Source organism: Temnothorax americanus, unplaced genomic scaffold, assembly GCF_048541705.1.
Source record: "Temnothorax americanus isolate GAGA-0224 unplaced genomic scaffold, ASM4854170v1 Scaffold17, whole genome shotgun sequence".
In the NCBI taxonomy this organism is placed as follows: domain Eukaryota; kingdom Metazoa; phylum Arthropoda; class Insecta; order Hymenoptera; family Formicidae; genus Temnothorax; species Temnothorax americanus.
This window is the reverse complement of record NW_027509307.1, coordinates 3556774-3579687: the sequence shown is the minus strand read 5'-3', so window position 1 is coordinate 3579687 and position 22914 is coordinate 3556774. Positions and strand designations below refer to the sequence as shown.

The following is a 22914-nucleotide window of genomic DNA, read 5'->3' as shown; positions in this document are numbered from 1 at the left end:
TCTCTCTCTCTGTCTCCTCCAGTCTCATAGTCTCATCCTCTCATCTCAATGCAAAAAGTGCAACTGCGCAGTGCGCAGCTGAAAATAAGAAGCGACAGCCAAACGACATCTGTCGGAGGGGCTGTTCCGTCGAACTATTCGAATCTTATTACAATCATATTAAGCCGTCTGTAATACCGGCTTTTTTTCTTAGCACTAATCTTTTAATTGGCTTTATAGAAATGCAAAATTCTTGTCTAGAATTAAAGTACGCATCAAAATCTAGGTCATGATGGTCGACGTTATATCGAAAACAAAAAAAATTAATATTTTTGTAAATTTTTGGTAAACGTGACGACGATATTTGCTTTGTACAAAAATTCCACAATCAATATCCACAAAATTAGACCGGCATGACCTAGGGACAACACATGTAGGAACAATATTGTGTAAATAGAACTAAGATTCAACGCCTAGAAAAAAAGATTAGTTTAAATAAACTTTTATATGTGCAAAAGCACATTCGAGTTGATATTGCGTGTAGCGAGAGATGGCGCAGCAATCGAAACAAGGACAGATTGACAGATGCCTCTCGTTAGACAAGGACAGATATAGATATATGACATAGAAAAAACAGGATTAGAAATATTGACATTACCGACATCGAGGAAGTTCGGCCTTCGCTTTAGGATCCCCTTAACGGTAGATATATTTTGAGAAATTCTAAGATTTTGTCTTTAGGTACTTTCGATGCTTTATTTTATCTTTTCTCTTTCTTTCCCCAACGTGTCGCTATATTGCCTTTCAAATGAGGTATAGAAGATAGCAGCTTCTTCACTCCGAAGAAAGGATTCGGTCGAATAATCGCGAAGAGCAGGAATTTCCTTTTGCGAAATTTCCCGGCGAAAAGCGTAAATATTCTGAAAATAAAATGCAAACAAAAAAAAAAGATTACTTAAACAATTATCGACGACGAGAAGGTCCTCATCAGATATATATAGCGAAACGTGTCACATTTATGAAATATGTAAACTCGTTGCGCAAAAACACTCGAAAGCCCCCGGGTCTCTTTTGTCCTCATTGCGCTCGCAATGAGATTATTTAGCGCCGAGAAAATATATTTGCACTTCTCTTGGATTCCTTTGTGCCTCATTAAATTCAAATATTTGCGAAAACGTCGCGTTGCGTGCCGTCATCTGGCCGTTTGGTTGGCTGGATGTGACACAGCCGAATTTCAAACAGCATCAGCTATGCCGACATCTTGCCTTCTAGACGTCCAGTTAAAGAAGAAGAGAGAAATCGGGGGGAAAAATATATTAAATTGCGCGACTGCAATTGTGCTTATAATTCGCGCAGAGTTTTATTACATATGCCGCGTATTTTCGGAAAGTAATTAAACATATCCAAATGAGAAAAAAGACGTTTGCACATTCGCGACTGTCGAAATTATATTAAAAGATCGAGTATTAGCAGGAGTAAATAAATAAGAGTCTAGACAGGATTCCCGAGACAGTCTTAACCCTTAAATGCCCCGTGGGGTCCAGCGGACCCCAGACCCTTTAGAATGAAATGTTTTCAAATGTTCTTGCCAAAAATGGAGCTCATGCTCCCATTGATGATAGTTGAGTGCGTGACCTACCCGTTTGTACACTTAGCAGTACTCAGTTTACTTAATTTTTTATACTACGTTGAAATTAAAATTTTAACAATATAAGCATTTTATTCTCTTTTCTAAGCCTTGAACAACATTGAAAACAATTTTCATAACTAAAGATAAAAAAATGAATGAGTAAGGAGACATTTTTCATGCTGGGGTCTTCTATAGACCCCTCATGTCATTTACGAGATTCTTGAGAGGTGTGGCATTTAAGGGTTAATGGTAATTTGTACTTACCCGATCGACGATGACCAAGTTGCTCCATTGGAACGGTCCGTTCACCAATCCTATTGTGTTTGACAAAAAAAGAAACGTAATCGCGCGTGACACTGCGGAAGAGATTGAGAGAACCAAAAAACTGTTTGACAACGATATCACGTACAATTCCGAACTCACAATAAGGAATTTCAATTTACAGTGAATTTCACAGATTATTTTCTCGTTGTAGACTTTCAGGCGTAGCCGAAAAGTTCGCGAGATAAGACCAAAAGTGCTGCGAAAAGGGCTGAACGGAAGAAATTATCGCGCGATTCGAACCTTACGGAATTCTGCTAGCAGCATCGTGCGGCATTGATTGCCGTTTGTGGTGCAAACTTTTTAATAAGACGCGCACGACGGCTGTGTGCTCCTGAATTTATAACTCCGGGGCTTTCCAGGAAGTTCTCGAACTGGAGAACACATCGTTATATATCATTAAGAAAACTGGTAAGTTTTTGAGAAGCCGGAGACTCAAATTATTTGTTTCCCGTCAGTCTTTGAAATTTCACTGGCGGACTTGGCGCCTTGGATGTTTGTGATCGAGCTGTTTCCTAAACACTTGTCATTTTCCTAATTTCATACAGATTACGGGAGGAGAGTTTCGAAGATAAACAGCGAGACGGTCGGGACAGTCTACGTTCACAACTCGAGATACCACGATGAGGAATTCAATAGCGATAACGGCGGGACATCCGGGGGTCCACTCGGACGCACGAACGCCGAAGGCTCCTCGCCGAAGAACTGGTAGCGTGGGCGTCGATACCTTCGAGGAGACATGAACGTAAGGACGTGGCGTGTACCTCTGTCTACACCAGGAGCGGTCTTTAAGGAGGGGGTTCGAACTCTTGCGCCGTCCCAGCACCATTGGTTGGAGTTTCGAGGTGTTTAGGGGCCGGAGCTTTTCTCTTCACGCCGTTCTCCATCGCGGATCATCACTTTCCGTCGTCTCGTCGGGGGCCAGAAGGCGTTAATGAATCCCGCTACAGTCTCGTGCACCCGCGACATTCCTAGAAATCCTCGAGATTGACGCGATCGTTCGCGCAGTTATAATCAGTAACGTCAATCTTTTACTTGTCTCGATATGTCCCGTGTAGGTATATCGTTGATGAAAGAATTCAAGTAAATCTCAGAAATTACATTGCGTAAGATAATTAATCTCTTTTACAATTCACGTTAATCATTTATTCGTCGAATCGAAAAGAAAAGACTTGTTTAACGAATACAAAATCGATTAACTATAATATTATTGAAAATTTTCACTCGGATTAAGACCATTGGAGGATGGTTCGCAGCCCGTGCGTAATGCAACACTTCCGCCAAGGTGATAATTTTGGTGTCTTCAACCGGAAGCGTGTCCGAAACGCGCTTTTCGATGGACTTCGCCGGAACGAGCGTTCCACTCGCGCGCGTATAAAACCCCGCTCACGTTCGCGGGATCTTAATGCTCTTCGTGACTTCCGGTAACGGGGCGGACTCGCGGCGACCGCCGGAGTCACGTGTGTCGCCGTCGGTGACCGGATATGGCGAAGAAACGGACGACCAAATCGGCACGGCTGGGGGGCGTCTCTCCTCATGCGAATCACGCGTAACCCGTGTACCAAATACCGAGCATCGGCCGGTGACATCATACCCATTGTGTACATATGCGAGCGTTCGCGTTCGCGGCTTATTTTGCCGCGCATCTTCACCTAGAACGTCGTCATTATCATTCCACCATGGTGGCATCACGAACGAAGGGACATTGAAACCGGTATATGGTTTCGAATTTCGACGCTTCAGACACGCGAATGCCACACGCTCGCTCGCGACGCTGGCCGGCGCAGAGTCGCCGTTTTCTTTATGAAATTCAGCTCGCGTCGTTTCGCAAAAACCGCAAAATTCGTCATTAATCGCGCCATTTCAATTTTCGGTAAATTATTTGAAAGATTGATGCTCCGCGGGACGCGAATGTAGGACGCGAGACTGATCGGAGAACGATCACCGATACTTGGTGGAAGCCAACGAGAATCGTAAATTCTGTTTTCTTTCACTTTTTCTTCCGAGGCAAACTTCTTTCCCTCTTAGTCCCTCGAACACATAGGAAAATTCCTCGTCTCTGACATCGGCCTGCGGTATCGAGTCATTGCATCGCGCATTGATCATTCCTCGCGCATCGCGATCAGGAATGCGACGAATTTACATCGCGGCGCATCTCTTACGACGTATTATATCTCTCGCTTTTTTTTTTACGTAACGGCGAGTTGGAATATCCGAAATTTCCGTTTATCTTGATCCTTCGGGTGTTGCGGGATGCGGCTCAATTTGGTCCCGATCTCCAAGATTCAACCGGAGGCTCGACTTAACGACTCGATTTCGCGACGAAACCTCGCGCGGCTTTCCGACGGCGAGGCGACACGGGAAAAATGTTTTTTCGTGGGAAATGAATTATCGTGACGCCTTCCTCTGATGACAGGTACACGCTCGTCTGAGACTCGTTTCTCAGGTAGCGAAGGTACCGGACGTTATCGACCAGCTGTATAAACTTGGCGTCCTGCAGAAGGTTTAGGTCTAGCGCGCGCACTACAGCCGCACGACGCATACCTGCATACGCAACTCCAATCGCGCTTAAGAGACACGTTTTATCGGCGCGTGACGAGACACCGAGTCTGGGTGAAGGTGCGCTCATAATCTATCCATATTCGAAGTTTATTTCGAAACGGCGATATTTTACTGTTAAAATCATAGTATAAAATTATACCTAATTTGAGTCATTTAATTTATTCCTATAAGTCGCCACTGCGCTCCTACTCAATGTGTCATTAATTTAACTAAACCAATGGAGTTAAAATAATATTGTTTTGTGTTAAAATAATAAATTTCGACCCACATGGTAGTTAAACACATACATAACAAAATGTTATTTAACTCAAAGTATTGGTTTAAATTTCATCTTTTAATATTCAACGGTGTATATGCGATCGGCTATTGCGATTAACTGTAAAACTGTATGCTGAAACGAAATTTCGTGGATGTTAAATTACTACAGATTAGCGCAGACGTATTTCTGTTTTCAGGGTAGACATACCGTTGCGGAAAGAAGTTCAATGAAATTTTCTTTCTCCATCAGAGATGAAGAGTAAATTCGTACAAATTCTTCCCGAATCGTAATTTTGATCAACATATTTAAATCTCGAGTCTTTTATTGTCTACGTCGATTTTATTACTTATCTTTAGTACTTATTCCTCTTGTCTACGTCGGTTTTATCACTTATCTTTATTACGTCCTCTTTTCTCAGGCCAAATATCGAAACTGGAAGACTCACCTCGCGGGTGTCGCGTCACCGGAACGAGAACTGCTTCGAGAAGATCTTCGAGGAGGAAGATCTGTGCCTATAAGCTACACGTAATCCTCCAAGAAGATACTACAGTTTTGGAAATAAACTCTTCGATCGTCGATCTAAGTAACTTCGTCGTTCGGCAGGCGATTTAGCAGACACGCCGAGGATCCGTCGCGGTGTTCCATCGCGGAGAAAGTCATCAACAATGACGACGGCTGCCATCGTCTTCGACCACCACCACCACCCACCACCACCACCACCACCGTTCTCGCCATCGCCGCCGTTGTCGTCGTCGTCATTTGGCTATTCACCGGGACGGAAGAAGAGAGGAGAGGAGGAGAGAAGGAAAGGAGGGAAAAAAGCGTCGCTGGAGAAACAATTAATTCGTACGCGAAACACGTACGCGCGGACACGCACACGCGAACGACCGCCGCGATGGAACGCGCCTACGCGCGTTCTCCACCTTCTCCATCCGGTGTACGGAATATTCGGCTGCCAATCACGGCGGCCGCGGATATAAATATAAGTGCCCCGGGGTGTACTCTTCTTCTGCCGGTACGGGTCGTTTAATTGGAAAAATTCGCCGATAGGTTTTCGCAAGTCCGGCCCGCAGCTAGCGGGTGCGAGATGAAACGAGGAAACGTCGACGAGCGTTTGGGGACGGCTTTCGGGCGTATTTTTAGGCTGCGGGAAGCGTTTTACGCGGTCATTTCGCGCGTATTGCTCGCGAGCGTCGTTAAATCTTTATCGCCTCTCGTATAAGCGCGCGACGCGCCGCGGGAAACGATAAAGATTAAACGGAAACAATCGGAACAGGTTGTTTCCAACTGCGAACAGCGGCGCGAACATACCATATGAGCGATATAGGAAGAAGACAAGGTGGAAATATGGGGAGTAGCTGGTGGTGGTCTCAAAAGCGAGACTTCCCAAAGTCGCTACACTGTTAATTTCGTAGTTAAATTATACTCAATTTGAATCATTTTTAACCATGCCCATAGGTCCCACTGTTTCTACTCAATATGTTAATTTAACTAAACCAATGGAGTTAAAATAATAAATTTCAGCACACATGATAGTTAAAAATAACGAAATGTTATTTAATTCAAGGTATTGATTTAAATTTCATCCTTTAATATTTAACAGTTTATACAACTTTTTTGCGAATATACCGATATAAAAAGCCAATTTCTCTGACAAATGTAATGGACACTGTAGGAGTTATTACATCTTACCCTGATGAAAAAATTTCTCTATTTCTATTTCGGATTTATGAAAAATTCTGAAAAAATATGTAAAATTTCTTAGATGCTTTCAGAAATGATTGGAAAAGGATTTTCAGAATATTTCAATATCTGTATGTATAAAAATTTCTGATAAATCTCTCATATTTATTCAGTGTTCCACAAAAATCAGGAATAATCTGAAATATTTCATTATTATTTTGCCTGAAATTTTCAAACATTTCAATTCGTGTAAAAAAATCTGAAAAATTCTGACAAAGTCTTAAAGCTTTTACAGAAACTCTAATTAATAAATATAAAAAGTTCTGAGATATTTTCCCACCAGGGTAATGGTGTGTAATCGATTAATAGCGAGAGAAAAAAGATGGATTCGAAATCGCTTTTCCAGATTCGTCATTTCCCACAGCGGAACAATGCGCAACATTGACGGGCGAGGAGGAACGGCGTATAGCAGGGTAGAGATCTCGGTAGAAGTAGGCCGTGCAAATGAGGTGGACTCTGTGGAATGCGTTTTACTATAACCGAGGCAGCCAGCCGCGTGTTAATTGCAGAACAAGCGGCTACAGTTTGTAGGGCGCGACGGACGCATCGACGCGGAGGTTCGAACGCGAGCGGAGAACACATATACGAAAGGACAAAGGGAGATCTCGCGATGATCGGGAACTTAGAATCGGGAACGAGGACATCGCGCGAGAGATGTCCCGATTTTCTCCCCCGTGCTCGGACGGAGAGGTACGTCCTGGCCGGCCGTTATTAGCGCGCTAATAATTAACGGGGGCGGTAATTAACTCTAGTTGAGACTTAAGTGATAACACGACACACCTGCGGTCAACAAGTCGTTTTACAGGGCGCTCATAATTGCGCGGTGTCTCTAATTAGCGAAACGCCGACGGAAAAACTTCCACGCCGCCTCGATCGGCTCCTCCGCGTTTCCTCTGCGGGGTCCACGGCGTATCTCCTGGGAATAGAATACAGGAATCTCACTCTGTTCATATTACGACGAAATTAAATCCAAATTGAACAGTCCGACGGGAAGAACGCCGCCTCTTCGTTGGACGGGACGCCGCACCGTGATCGAGGAAAACGTCGCGAAAATTACGAAGTCACTCCGCGATTTAAGTATACGTGAGTCATTTTACGGACTTCTAGGAACGATTCGTAGAACGACACCTCGTCCGCGATCAAACGTGCGGATTAACGAAGAGATTATTGGACCAATTTTGATCGCTATAGATACCAATTAGCGACTTGGTCCTCCTCGAGCACCACACCCCGAGCGCGGCGGTACCAATTGACACCTCGCGTTTAATTCGCGCACGCGGATCGGTCGCGATAAGCCGACGCGGCTCGCGCAACAAGACGCAAGCCGGGCGCGAGTGCGCTTATGTAACATTTTTTATCGTTTTTGCCGGAACATTCAAAACGGGCCTCGCGACAGCTTGTTATCGCCTCAGCGGGGGATCATTTCTATCGCCGAGATCGAGAGTCGCCTCTCTGAGATTCCCAACTCGAGTCCCGCGATCGCGGCGAATCAATTAGATGTTATAATTAGGCAAAACTCGCAATCGCAAAGGATTGAAAGAGAGTTCGTTCGCATCTCAAGGCGAATTCTTTTTTACTCTTTTCTTTTAATCGCGGGAGAGACTCGGCATTGAAAAAGTCTCTCCTTTATCGCGACGCGGTACCACGCCCGAGGTACCGCGGCTTATCGCGATCGGGCACAACATGCGGGGAAATCAAACGTCCCGTGATACCGCAATAACACTGTCGGCATATGTTTGTAAATCCGCACAAACGCCCGATACTCCTCGGGATCTGACAAGGAATGCGTTCGATGTCGATCGAGAACGGCCGGTTTTCTGCGAAAACAATGGACGAGAATGGACATCCCAAGTGGAAGCCGTGTTTTAACGCTACAAATACGTCCTGAGTTATGAATACTTGATTGTTTTGAAAGAGAAAGAAAGATTTCACGTTAGAGAGAACAGTTTTACTTACCCGAGGATCTGAAGCTCGATTTTTTTTTTAGGGCACATTGCACATTCGCGAATTTCTCGAATTAATCTTTCGGAACGTTCCTCCTGTGTGTGTGTGTGCTCGCGAGTAATATTCCTCTAGTAATATTCATCTAATTCGACCTATACATTACCACATCTCGCGAGACCCGTGATTTTTGAGACCCCACACGTTTCTTCCGCCGGCAACGCACACGGGTCGCAAATCGCGGCGCGCAATCACAATCGTGTGCCGAGCACGACGCGGGGATCAGTGCGACGGCACGACGGCCGCGGATCGTTTTAACTAGGAAATCGTTCTCGCCTTACAGGATGCCGGTGCGTCAATATTGACACATTTCTTACGAAACGCGAGAGAACCGGGCTTTCGCCCGTCCTCTATCTCCGGTCCTCCTCTATCTGATTGTGAGGAATGCCGAAAAACCCCGGTGCACAGACTCCCGACGAATGAATTCTTCCCTCACAATTCCTCGATAAGATGTCTCGAAAACGTATTGATAATTATAATTAAGTAGAATATATATATATACATATATATATATATATATATATATATATATATATATATATATATATATATTGTGATTATAGATATGCACATTTAATATTACGTTTGAACAATACGCTTGAGCATAATATTATACGCATTTGAATATTGACATTTAAATATTTAAACATGTTAAATATCAATAATAATAATTTATTTATTGAATATGATTTATAAATTATATATATATATATATATATATATATATATATATAAACATCTGTGAGGACATTATAATTTGATGATTAAATATTAATATTTAGCGCATATATAATTATTAACGTTAATACGTTAATACACACGTATTAATTTACGTCGATTATTAAATCATATTCAATTCTTTCTTTTGAATTCTAGACATGACAGAAAGGATAAATATGTCGTCTTCTCTCTTATTTGATCGTTTTGATATCCTATGTGTGATCTACGTTACGCGAATGAAACTCGTAAAATAACGTCATCGTCGTAACAAACGTGTAAGAGTGCCGTTCAGAAAACAGGAAATTGATTCGGCGAACAAAAGATTCGTTGGACAACGAAGACAATTCCGTATTGATGAAACGCAAAAAGTCGCGTAACAGTAACGGACACCGATGACGCTCAGTTTGTGTAATAAAATCGTGAAACGAAACAACGGGTATTAATACATCAGTAGAGACAGTTTTAGCTCGTATGATTGATGCATTAATTTATCAATACCTAACGACTCTTATTAGTGACGGATTTACTTATTGTCGTCGCTACGGAGAATCTAATAAAACCTGATGAATGAAAATGAAGGAAACGGTTGGCGTAATTCTCCAATTTAATTCTTTATTTCCTTCTTTCACATATAGTCTCTTAATCATGTATAACAACAACTGCCAAGTAACAATGTCGCAATATATGTATATTGACAATTTAATATAACGCAAGCAGGAACATGCGCCTGTGTATAAATAAATTGGTGGGAGGGGGAGCGAAAAACAATATATATTACTATCAATATGCTGCACCGCTTATCGAACGCTTAAAATTCCTCGAATTGAATCCCGCGACACGCGGGTCATTCGTGGTCATTTTATCGCTAGTGTGTCGCCCTGCACGCATTATAACGGAAACAAAGTTATTAGGCAACTACAATTGTACACTTGTCACGCAATGGATGGATCCTCTTCCTTTGGTCGGTTACTCGGCGTAAAACGAAGTTACCGAAGTACGGATATCTGTATGATTCAGGATACGAAGCAAAAAAAGAAAAACGCCTTTCCAAACGCGTTTCGAAGAACGATTGCACGTCCTTTTCTAGGATCCTCGCTCGTCGAAACAAGCGAGGAGCGAGGTGAGAAACTTCGTTTTACTCCTAACAATAAAATAAAGACCCTGTTAACAAGCGCGCTACATCTCTCGCGTTAATAGTGATAATAGCGTAATGGTGATATACCATAGCGATCGCTTAAGAAATTACGGAATATATAAAAATATCTTTATAAAGATATAAAAAGATACGTGGACGTATTAAAAGAAGAAAACAAAACAAAGCAAATGAATAATTCGGCATTTTGAGCCTATAACTAATGACATAGATATTAAAAGTGGTCAAGTATTATTGTATAACTTTGTGCACGAGAATTAAGTAGAATCGCAATCGTAAATTTGTGCAATAGAAATTAGCGTTATCATTGGCTTAACGATAAACGCTTGTACTGCAGGCAAATTAACGAACAATTAGATGAAACAGCCACAACCTAATACGGATAATTAATTATTAATTACATAAATTAAAACAAAAACATAATAACTTGAACCGCGATACAAAAATATATTACATAAACGTTTGTCCAATATGCTTTATATTACAAATGTTTAATCTTTGTTAAAATCACATATTTTGCTACTGCCTCTCTCTTTTCGCTACTATAATATATTTAATAATATATTATATAAAACTATTATTTTTTTATTTAATAAATCACATTGTACTATTTATCACTAATATAACTTCCTACCCGCGAAAAATTTCGCTGAAAAGTCTCACAATATAACTATATTAATATACTATTTTTGTCAAGCATCGTAAAGTGAACAATTCGTTAAAGCTTGTTAAGTTACGTGAAGTAACTTACGACGTAGGCATGTATTAAGCTATCCGCGATATGTCTATGGGACTCGTGGAAAAAAAAACTTCATTACGTAAGCGGTATTCTCTATTAATTCTAATTATTAAATCGAAACTGTACGTTCGGCTAATAAACTTTAGTTTAAGATAACTTTTTGTGTTCACTAAATGACGAAGTGCTCGGTTGTTGGAAAAAAGTTGATATTAAAAGTTGCGAATTGTAAAAGAGATAGAGAAGAGTCTTAAGATTATGTGTTAGAAGAATTGGAATAATAATTAATTCTTAATTGTCATGTGCGATAGATGCCTTTATAGTAAAGTTTTAGAAAAAGTATCGTTATTGTGCGTTATCGTGAAATAGATAGTGTGCATTAACAGACATGTAATTTGTCAAAAATATTTTTAACGAAAGAAAAGAAATATTTTTAGTCAGTAAAAGGAGATCGAAAAATTAAGCATTTTAAGATAGACTTGATACCTTCATTATAGTAAAGAGATAGTAAAGAGATAGTAAAAAAGAGATAGGAGCGCGTGAATATGAACTACTAAAAATTAACTCATGCCAGAAATCTATGTCAAGTCTCCAACTTCTTGATATGCTATTAAAAATGAATTTTTTTTCTTAAAACTAGGGAAAAGAGGAATGGTTCGTAGAATGTGATTACGAGGAATACAAATAGCGAGCTCTCCTGCTGATATTTATCAAGACTACTCAAATTGATTGCAAAACGAAATACTCAAAAACTTAAGAAATAAAATTAAACATATTAAACATATCCTGCATACGTATGTGCGTATTTATATACGTGTATATTTGAAATTCGTTCCCTTTGTCCTATTATATAGTACTCGAAATATAAAATTTCTTTAAAATGCGTATTTGATTATCTTGTACTTCGAGCAACATTTGTTCGTCGCGATATCTAAAGTACGTAAATGTAAAGTACTATTCGCGCGTGCTGTCATTTACACTACCTATTTATACCGTCTATTATGAAGGAAGTTTGACGTGTTCGTGGACGAATCTGTACTTTGTACCGAACAGCAGATATAAACGATTGAATCGTAAACTCTTGCACTTATGCATGCTACAAGGTATTAAAGCACGAAATAGTCTACAAATGTTTTAGACAGCACTTGCGCAACTTTTGTAGAACGTGTTCAATAATACACACTAATGTGCGCGCACTAATCATGCGATTATTGATCTAGTCATCTCGTTTGAGATGGCAATTTGAACTACTTAATATTTTGACCAGTAAATTTGAAGCGTACTAAGAGAGCGTACGTCATGCAATCACAGTTTGTCATATAATTCGAGTTTTAAATTTTAATGATATACGTCCCCTTTTATGGATATCTATTCCTCGTGAAACGTATAAAATCGAAAGACAATGCATGGAATCAGTCTAAAGCTTATGATATGCAATATTATCGTACGCTCCTACGAAAAATAATCGTAGTTATCACCTTTGAAAGCGCCCAGGCAAATATATTGTATATTATCTCTCTCTCTATATATATATATGATTTTAAGATATCTCTTTATAATTTAAATCTGAATCAACGTCTTAGGCTAGTTCGACTCGTGGTCTCTATTAACGATAATATGCAAGTAAAAAATTCATATATAAACTCAGAATGAGAACGTCTTTCTTCGTTCCATTCTCCAACGCATTTAAACATTTTTCGATACCTCTTCTCAAATCGTAATATTCTAGGAAGTGTTGAAGGCCAAGTCTAAGTATTCAACCGATATTACATCACCATGGCATTAGGTTTCGTACTCCAAAAGCATAGTACTGTTTTATTAGGCTGCTTCGTTAATTCGCGAGAGACGACCCGGACAATATTGCTTTATGTTCTAGTCACGTTTACCGCATTCAATTGTCCTGCTGTCCTCGTTACAACTCCCATAACTTATACGACGCTGTCCAGGGAGCGACGACAGTCCACGACGGGAACTGTGCTAAAAATTTCTTAAATCTCAGAGATCTTTGGTGTTCGCCATGTAGGAAGTGTCCGGCTAATGCGATAGACAAGCATGGTCCTTTTTGCACCCCAGACACCTGAACACACAAATCCATAATGCAAAAGTCTGCATAACACGGTGGGACAAAGAGAAGCACGTCTCTTGCAAACTTACATTCAGTTCGATAGAAAATGTATATGGCACGCAATCTGAGGCACATGCGTAATAAATAAAATAAGTCTCTCTGTCGTTCCACATTGGACCTTGCAATGGTTTCTCATCGAGTACAGACCATTTTTCTAAATGTACACCTTTGTACGGAGATAAAATTATACCTATGTGGTCGGGACCTAAACAGTTCAAAGGGTAATATTTGATCTTTATTTCGCGAAGACACGTAAAATTTAAATTAGTTAGGGCCGGTTGTTCCAACCTGTTGGTAAACTCACTAATAGGTAAATCATATATGTGTCTTTGTTTATCTTTTGCATTAGACAAAGATAGACATATTTAACTATTAGTTAGCTTACCAACAGGTTGGAACAACCGGTCCTTAAACTTATTAATATCTCACCTGTAACGTTAAAGGTGTAATTGACGATGTGCTGTTTCGCAGTCTTCGAAATTACCTCGAGATTTGTCGGAATATTTATGAGCGGAGCGGGACCGGGTATCCAGGTAGTTTTCCTGTAAAAAAGAGTCTCCTCAGTTCGTGCGTTTATATTCCAAATAATGTGCTACTGATTCCGATATGTACCACAAGAAAGTTGTGACCGGCAATAAATATGGGAAACCACAGTATAGTTCCTTCTCGCAATCCCTGACTGTTGGAGTCGCGGCAGCTACTTCAGGTACTACTGATTCTAATGTCTGAGGACTATTCATATCTAAATCCACTAACCAGTATCCCGTACCGGAATACCTATCACTACCATCTGCACCGTAATACTGGCGTTGACTATGCTGTAAATGAAAAATGCAATGAACATACAAGCCTACTACATTATCTTCTATGAAACAAAAATTTTCGGGAGACAAGATAACTATGTTACCGCGATCATAAATCGTTGTGGAGCAGGCGACAACGGATCACCACTGTAAGGGAATCCAAGTGGTGTTAGAATTAACACAGCAATAGCGATTAAGAAAATTCCAACAATCACACTTATAATTCGTTCTGCGTTCTTTATTACAAGCACTATTGGCAACTGAAAAGATTGTTACATTTTATAACAGACATCAAGAGAAGTTTGTACAACATTAAAAGGTTTAAATTACGTCGTGCGAATAGAATTAAAGCTATTAATATTTTACCGTGAAGCAAATTAGCTGGCAGAATAATATCGACAGCATGTTAGCTATTACAACTTCGGAATTAATACTGCCACCGGATCGTCCCATTATTGGGATGAAGAGATAGAGAGCACCGAGCGCTAAATAAAACGACTGTATATAAGACAAACTCAACGATCCCAATTGGTAACAAAGCCATTTCCAGTCTACAAAATTCATAAAAATACATTCAGTCGAGTGATTAGAATACTTTTAAAATAATTGACACAGGTTATCCAGTGTTAGCATATAAAAAAAAAGTGATTCATAAAGAACAATGTTGTGACTGTCCTCACCTCTCAATTTGCTGAAAAAACTGTGTCGCACGATATTTCCAACTGCCGGGAATAAGACCCAGTGTAGCGGTATGAAGCCCGAGCGTAATCGAAATAACACGCACACGAAGAGAATCGACATCCATATCAAGGAATACGCGTCGCAGTACATATGATACAAAATCCACGCAGAGCCAACTTCCTACAATCGTAGATTAATTACTTATACGCTGCAAATCCGTTGGTGATATCCAAAACGATATCCGCAAGTATTACTTGAGAATTGAAATTGTTGCACAGCATATTTCTATTCACTTGCCTTTTTCTGCCTCGATCCAACTTGCAGAACCACGATCATCGACACAAAAATGGTTGGGCAAACATACAAGAAAAATAGCCACGCCGGTCTCGCGTACCAACTCATCACCTTTCCCAGCTTGGTCAGGACCAGGGCGATTAACGTGCAAGCAAACATAGATGCCAACCACGAGACCATAATCACCCCGATGCAAATCAGCAAATGTCTCGTGTACATCCATTTCTTAATATCTGTATCCGATAACGCGGAATTCGATTGTATTACTCAGATTTGTTCGAGAAAACGAGAACCGATTTTTCAGAGGTCTACTGGCGCAGCCGGGTCTAAATAATAATTATATATTCTTACTTCTACGTGCACTCTGCATATTCAAATGGATAGAGTACCCAGCTATAATTATACTGGCGATATTAATTGTACTGGCAATGTACTGTGGCCATCTAATAACGAATGCGCCCAAGAAGTCGAAGAACACGAGACTACCACGTGTCTCTTGCGCATCCGGGTCCGATAAGTCGTCTCCGAATACTATTCCTTGTGTCAAAGCGAGAATATTATCGCCGGTTCTTTGCAAAGCTCCCAGCGGTATCTGATCGACGTTATCGAACTTAGTGTGGTACACGTAACCGTTTTTAGACCAAGCAAAGTCCAGGCCTGTGTGAGATATTACAAATACGTTAATGAAGATTTTCCATAGCGATAAATTATATCGGGACCCAACTATATCACAATCTACAAATCTTTACGAACCAGAAATGTTTCCGAAGTCTCTAAATATCCGAAAATCCGTGTCACCAGGTACGATACCGCTCTCAAATATTTCTTGAGCCAACGATGACGCATAAGGATACGGTACGGATTTGGCGTACACCTAAGAAACACACCATAATAAATAAATTAATTTTAATGCAAAAAAAAATATTAGTAGAAAAAATCACAGCGCGACAATATATACCTCGAGAATCCAAGGATCGTGAGGTCCAGCTTGGAACAATAATTCACGTCCACCGGCACCGCATGCCTCTAGATTTATGAACGTTCGTACGTCCTTTGCCCAAGGGTGCTGCGTTACGAAGCCATGAGACGCCTAGAAAGTATACATTGCGCGCGGAATACGTTATCACAGAATTAATCAATAAGCTCCGGAACTAATCAATAAAACCAGAAGCATCGAGATAAGATATCAAATTAATATACCTGCAATATGTTTTCCTCCGCCCCATTGAACAAGAATACAATGCTGTGCTTCAATATTTTCGGGCTTTGAGTTATTACCCGTAAAATCTCTAGCATTACAGCGCAACCGGCGCCGTCGTCGGAACCGCCTGAAATATTTCGCACAAACGATAATTATGCATGCAAACGAGGTGCATCGCGTATCAGACACAGTACTTAACACGCTCTTTACCCGGACTTTCTAAAAACGAGTCGAAATGACAATTAAGCAGCAAGCTGTGCATCGTAGGCCTGCGAGGTCCGACTTTGACAATGACGTTCTGTACATTTCTGTAGACATTGGTCATGCCGTCGAGAAACTTAAGTGGAAACGCGCCGCTGTGCTTTGTAACGTTAAGAAGAATCTTGTGATTCTCGTGTGCCGTTCTCATCGCATTGTCGATCGTCGTCGTTAGAAATCTAACAGCTAGGACTTCGTTCTCGTAGCTGCCGGCGATGCGGGGCCCGATCGACGTGAGATTCACCACGTGATTGCGGGCTCGCTCGGCGACGAATCTCCCCGGGTGCAGTCCCTCCGTGTCGATGGTAACCGGGTCAGGCAGATTCCTCTCCAGGACGATTATGGCGAAGGACACGAAGAGGAAATACGTGAGAACGAAGAGGAGATGCTGAGTATCGTTTGGCAGTACATCTTGCTTCCTCGAGGCGATTCTGTTCTCGTAAGGTAACTCGGTCGACGACGTTCTCTTCGTGTGCTGTCTCAGTCTCACTCCGTCTTTCTGAAACTGAAACACGCGATAATCGCGGCGAATGTTTACATAATAAGCGTCTGGCATTTGCACAACAGCACGGTTTTCTCGAACGCATTTAGAGATTAGAACGGGAATCGGGGATTGTGTGTGTGTGTGGGGGGGGGGAGGGGGGGAGGAGGGAGAAAGAAAAAAAAAGGAAAATAGAACGGCGGTCGCCCGGGCAAGAGGACTCACCATTTTACCGATGCGAAGGCCTGCTAATGACAGAAAAAAGGCACTTTATAACCGCCGGGCCGGAGTCCGCGAGCGGGCTGTCGCGTCAACGGGAACACCACCGCGTTGCGTTGCTCGGTCGCGGGTCGCGGGTCGCGGTCTCGCTCGCCGCATCAGGGAAACGTTTCAGCGCGCGTCGCACCGCATCGGGGCATATACCGCTGACCGCACACACAGCACACTTTTAGGCCACCCAGGCCGCAGGCCGCCCGATCGTGATCGTCCTCGCGTTCGCGCGGCAGAAACTGGAGCGACGTGTGGCGCGTCGTACGCGCGTGTATATATAGCAGCATCCCCTCTCTTTCTCTCTCTGTCCTCATCTATACCTCGATTTCTCTTTCTTCCCCCCGCGTTGGCACTTGGCACTCTTGGCACTTGGCACTCGATTCCTTCTGTCCTCCTCTCCCTCCTTCGTCGTTTTATTGATTGCTATTCTTAAGTGGCTCGGTCGGCCTTAGGTGTGAAACCTCAACCCATTGCGATATCTTCTTTTTTTTTCCTCTCTACCTCCATCGGAGACCGGAAACCCCGGAAAAATGAAGAAAATTTTGTTTCAGTTTCCAGTTTCAGTCGATCCCTTTCGTGTTTGGCCATCTTAAGTTCCCGTCTCTCTTTCTCCTTTCTCCCTCGATCGTCTCCTTAATTCGCGCCGTCAAGACCGTCAAGTTCGATTCGACACGATCGATCAATCAATTTCTCATCATCGCGCCTGAAATATTTACTCGGGCGAATAACTCGGCCGCGGCGGCGTCGTGGCGCGGCACGTACACCGCTGACCGCGTATCGTGCGTATATATACACGCCTTAGATATTTCGCCCCGCGGATGTTTGATGTTTGCCGAAAGAGAGGTGGCCCCCTTTCTCCTTCACTCTCCGCGCGCGCCCTTCGGACCGGACAATTTTTTGCAATATAAAAAGCGCCGCAATTTATTGGGCGCTATCTGCGCCGCGGCCTTGCTCGACGTGTACGCACCTTCGGCCGATATCGCGCGCATCATATTATCATTAATCAGTTTAATTTATACACAGTTACGACATACATATTATACGTACGGCACCGCGGCGACTTATTACGACGCTCGTTGCGACTTGTTGCGAATTGAGCATTGAGCGCGGCAATATATCCCGGCCTACGCGCTCGCCGATTTTTTATCCCGCCGATCGGAAAAACAACGCGCCCCGTACGTATGTACATACGGCCGGGGCCGTCCGTTCCTCGATTGTTATAGCCACTCCCGTACGGTCTCGCGTCTTGAAAATCTGGATATGAGTACTTACTTAAAATTACTCAGGAACGAGCGACAAAAACGAGGAAGTAAAAAGAGTTGAATAAAATTGAGTTTGTTAACAATAACGCAAATATATACAGGTCAAGCGAGAATTCTGCATCTCGCCTATGTATAAAGAGTATTTGTATAAAGAGATATAAAAATACGCGTTGCAGAAATTACGTAAAAATATCATGCCGCGAGACAAGGAGATAAGAGGTAATATCAGGAATAGGAATCAAGATAGACATAAGCGAGAGATAAGCCGCAGTGTAAAAAGCTTGTATTTATCTTTTAAGCTCAAGTACGTAAGACAAGGTCAATTGCAGTCAAAATTCGAGTAGAATGAGAATGTTGGTTTGAAATAAAATCTAATTTATTTACAATATACAATAGAATATTAAAAACAATTGAACGCTTCGACTATATACTTAATTTTCTATATATGCGGCAACAATAATTTAATTATTTAATATGAAAGGAAAAAAAAAAAAAAAAAAAAAAAAAAGAATAAGATTTTTTTATTCAATTCTTCAATATAAGAAGAATGACTTTCTTATTCGATTCTTTGATACAGTTCTCTCTCTTTGTCAATTTAAAGACGATTTAAAACGACCTTCTTTGAATATCGTCGGATGTAAACTCCTTCAACAGGCTTACGAGAGATATCTTTATCATTCGATTTCATTGTTTATAAGATTTAGGCTGCGGTCCATTTGATGTTACAAGTGCTTAGAAGCGTTCTTTTTCTTCTTCTTTCTTTATTGAAAGAAAAAAGAAAAAAAGAAAAATATGCTTCGAAGCATTTGTAGCATCAAATAGACCGCAGCCTTAGTTACATATAATATAATTAACTCATCTTCATCTTTGTGCATTTTCGGAAAATTGTAGCAGTTTGAAGGCGATGCTGCTGATTACGAATATCGCAGTTAAAGTGCGATTTTCTCATTATTTAGGCCGTAAGTAATACGAATTTTACGATTCGTAGTTCACGGCTCTCCGCGGTGTCTCCTGTCGACGTTTAAAAAAATGTTCGTTTGTCATCTTTGTTACTAATTTACAACATATATTTTAAGCACGTGTATGCCTAGCTTGGTTGTTCGGTAGCCTTTTCCTCTTCTATTGTTTTAAATATGTGAACTTGATAATGTTTTATTGTGTATTGATGTCTGTTCTCTTTAGACTGCAATACATACATATATATATATATATATACTTTCTGCATTTAAAATGAAATACATATAGGCTGCAGTACATTTGATGCAACAAATGCTTCGAAGCGTTCTTCTTCTCCTTCTTTAATTCTTTTGCTACAATTTAAGAAACGAAAAGAAAAATGTTTCGAAGCATTTGTAGTGCGCGTTATAAGTTGACCGCAGCTATAGTCAAACGTTAGAGGAAAACGAGAGAAAAAAATGGACAAAAAGTTCAACTGTGAAAAACAAAAATTTAAGCGCGCGCAAGACTCGTAAAGTTTGTTCTTCAGCAATTCTTAAGGTTTATCCAGACAAACTTGCACAGCGCATAAACATAAGCATAAAAAAATTGATTGGTCCATATATGTATATACATCCGCATAAGGAAATAGACCAATCTATTTCTTTATGCATATGCTTATGCACCTATGTAAGTTTGTCTGGACTGACCTTTACGCTGTAAAATTTGCTGAAAGATAAGACATCAAAACTTTTGCACGTTAACGTGACACCGCTTTGCTCGACAAGAAACATCATTTTTCCAATAAACCAATACTTTCTGAGATAATAATCATATATAATCTTTTTTTCCTGGAATATTTTAAAAATATGATCTGCATGTTTGATGTTTGCGTTTCACATTTATTTAAGGTTTGTTCGCGTCGCACGTCGCACGCCCCACCATGCTCCTACTCATTCCAACGCACTCCAAAAACTCATCTGCTTCAATCGCTACCCTTTATCCGTGATCCAAAAGTGTCTCTGGTGTATATTGGAGTATGCGACGCGAACATTTAACAAAGCAGTTACATTCGATGTATTGAATTATACATCGATTAGATTTAAAGGTTTCACGATACATCGAATTAAATCGATGCATTGTATCACAAGTATCGATGTTTCCGATACCACGATGCCATGCCAGTGCCACCAAGTGCCACTGTGGCTACAGGCAGCCACGCCACAGGCAGCCACAGGGCACAGACAATCAGACAGACAAGTGTCGACGGTGTCGTGGACACTGGTGGACGCGACGGGATACGCAACATTCGAGAATAAAGGATGGTACTACGATTTTGTCCGTACTGCGCTAATCTTCTCAGGTTCCAGGAGAACCGATTGATCAATCGATTCGCGTGCCCCACGTGCCCGTACATTTATCAGATAGCGGAAAAACACCGAGTAACCTCGTGCACCTACTTCACGGGCAAGGAACTCGCCGACATCCTCGACGCCGAATCCGCGTGGATGGGTGAGGAGTCAACGGGCGAACGTTGCCCCAAGTGCTCACATCCGCGCGCCTACTTCAGGCAGATGCAGATTCGGTCCGCCGACGAGCCTATGTCATTCTTATACAGATGCTGCAATCACACGTGTGCTTTCAGATGGCTGGTCGACTAAACTCACAGGTAAATTCAACGTCGCAATCGCAATAATAATCTGGGGGGAGGGGGGGATAAACGATTTGACGTATGTGATTCATTCTTAAATTATTGCCACTTTTGTAAACTGGAGAAACTAAATTAAAAACGGAAGTAAGATTAGAGCTAGCTTACTATAGGATGCATGGAATTACACACTAGAAAGTTATAGGGTGTTTACGAAGAAGCGCTCGAGAGTTAGCTCGGGGTTAGATTTTGGTATAGCATATGTTACGTGCACTATACCAAAACCTAACCTAATCCCGAGCGCCTTTTCGTAATCACATGAGTAATATAAATTTTAATTCAGAAAAATTTAGTATTTTAATGTGGAAAAATGATATAATATTTTATAAAGACAGAAAGAATAGCGTATAAAACTATAACAGATCTGAGAAGAAAAAGAATATGACTCGTATAACTGTATACTGTATATTAAAATTTGAGATATTTTTTCAACAAAAAGAAAGAAGAAATAAAACTTGTTATGCTCTTAAGAGAAGCAAGAGGAAAACGATTCGATAGAATATTTGAATATAAATTAAATTTTGATAGATAAATAGGAAATGACTGTACTGCTACTAAATTATAATTAGAGCAAATGTATTTATATGTTTAAAGCAGGAGAATTTAACAATAAGTAAGGACAATCATTAATTAGGATTTTTTTAATTTTAAGAACACATTTGTGTTTTAACATTTTATTTAAACAAATCAAAATGACCGTCGATCGTTTTTCACGTATAAACTCTAATGGTTTTCTTCTCTTTATAGGTGTGGAGTTCTGTAAGTGTTCGACATATCATGAGTCCTAAGTCAATGGGCCCCATGAAAGTCGTTATGAATAAAGTCAAGGAAGAAATGAATATGCTCGGACCGGAGGAGAAACACTTCTTCTGCGGCGGTAACCGGAGTGTCGCAATGGCGGCGGAACTGTTGCGGCAAGGCAAGGTGATTGCAATACCAACGGATACGGTATATGGTCTGGCCTGCCTGGCCGCCAATTCGCGAGCTGTCCAGCGGCTGTACGAGATTAAGCGACGAGACGAGAGGAAGCCGCTCGCAATCTGCCTGAGCAATGTCAAGGAGTTAGGTACATGGGGGATCCTGGATGACATCTCATCCAATATGCTGGAGTATTTACTTCCTGGACCCTACACGATATGCTTGCGACGCACGTCTGCCCTGAACCGAGCTCTGAACCCGGGCGTCGATACTGTGGGCATCCGCGTGCCCGACGACAAGTTTGTGCGCAGCGTCGCCCGGATTGTTGGTCCGCTTGCGCTCACCAGTGCCAACGTCAGCAACGAGCCGAGCAGTTTGCACCCAAACGAGTTCCGCGCGTTATGGCCGGAGCTAGACGGCGTTTTCCACGGCTCCAAGAATTCCAAGAAGCAGAAGGATACACGTCGGATCGGTTCCACTGTGGTAGATGTGTCAAAACCAGGCTGTTTTACGGTCGTGCGTCACGGTATCAATGCGAATTATATCATCGGGGTATTACGCAGGCACAGACTGAATGACGGACATGACGGTAGAGTAACGCACTAACACTGGTATTATCTACAATAATAGATAGATACATCTGTGAATTATATTTAATTTAATAATGGTGATTTTTGTACAATTTTGATGAGTGTAAATATAGTAGATCAAGATATATTTCATTATTTCCTTACGTATATTACTCGGATAAATTAAATAAACGCAAATTAAAACGAAAGATACGTAATTATCAAAAACACAGTAGAGATATCGTTACACCAAGATTTAGATTTTTTACGTTCTTCACGTTCCTCTTTGTCATTTTCTAAAACA

At 41.2% G+C, this 22914-nt stretch overlaps 3 protein-coding genes and 1 pseudogene across 4 annotated transcripts; 3 read left to right on the top strand and 1 right to left on the bottom strand.

The window, feature by feature from the left end:
* The first annotated feature begins 1944 nt into the window (after positions 1-1944).
* LOC143895866 (uncharacterized) lies at positions 1945-9966 on the top strand. Of its 2 annotated transcripts, XM_077403296.1 has the most exons (4): positions 1945-2341; positions 2479-2675; positions 5170-5276; positions 5355-9966. In XM_077403296.1, exons 2-4 carry the CDS (start codon positions 2670-2672, stop codon positions 5779-5781), a joined length of 540 nt encoding a protein of 179 aa, XP_077259422.1. In that variant the 5' UTR covers positions 1945-2341; positions 2479-2669; the 3' UTR covers positions 5782-9966. The 2 variants fall into 2 exon arrangements, 1 of the variants encoding a protein (XP_077259422.1); XR_013256481.1 differs by having other exon boundaries at positions 2479-4549; positions 5170-9966.
* LOC143895852 (endoplasmic reticulum metallopeptidase 1) lies at positions 9808-18365 on the bottom strand. Its single transcript, XM_077403271.1, has 14 exons — positions 17173-18365; positions 16419-16971; positions 16208-16335; positions 15966-16097; positions 15761-15881; positions 15359-15664; positions 15007-15240; positions 14713-14889; positions 14399-14583; positions 14137-14292; positions 13842-14047; positions 13659-13771; positions 13259-13434; positions 9808-13181 (listed from the first exon to the last, which is right to left on the bottom strand). Exons 1-14 carry the CDS (start codon positions 17173-17175, stop codon positions 13017-13019), a joined length of 2655 nt encoding a protein of 884 aa, XP_077259397.1. The 5' UTR covers positions 17176-18365; the 3' UTR covers positions 9808-13016.
* A 1764-nt stretch (positions 18366-20129) lies between these two features.
* Positions 20130-22010, top strand: Polr3k (RNA polymerase III subunit K). Its single transcript, XM_077403298.1, has 2 exons — positions 20130-21084; positions 21871-22010. The coding sequence occupies exon 1, from the start codon at positions 20738-20740 to the stop codon at positions 21074-21076; it is 339 nt and encodes a 112-aa protein (XP_077259424.1). The 5' UTR covers positions 20130-20737; the 3' UTR covers positions 21077-21084; positions 21871-22010.
* Positions 21901-22758, top strand: LOC143895862 (threonylcarbamoyl-AMP synthase pseudogene; annotated as a pseudogene).
* Positions 22759-22914: the final 156 nt, after the last annotated feature.

Coding starts and splice junctions, on each gene's coding strand:
- LOC143895866 (XM_077403296.1), top strand. Junction 5,277..5,354: donor TCTGTGCCTATAAGCTACAC/GTAATCCTCCAA, acceptor GTCGTTCGGCAG/GCGATTTAGCAGACACGCCG.
- LOC143895852 (XM_077403271.1), bottom strand. Junction 15,882..15,965: donor ACGATCCTTGGATTCTCGAG/GTATATATTGTC, acceptor TGTGTTTCTTAG/GTGTACGCCAAATCCGTACC. Junction 14,048..14,136: donor CACAACGATTTATGATCGCG/GTAACATAGTTA, acceptor TTTCATTTACAG/CATAGTCAACGCCAGTATTA.
- Polr3k (XM_077403298.1), top strand. CDS start 20,738: ATGGTACTACGATTTTGTCCGTACTGCGCTAATCTTCTCAGGTTCCAG.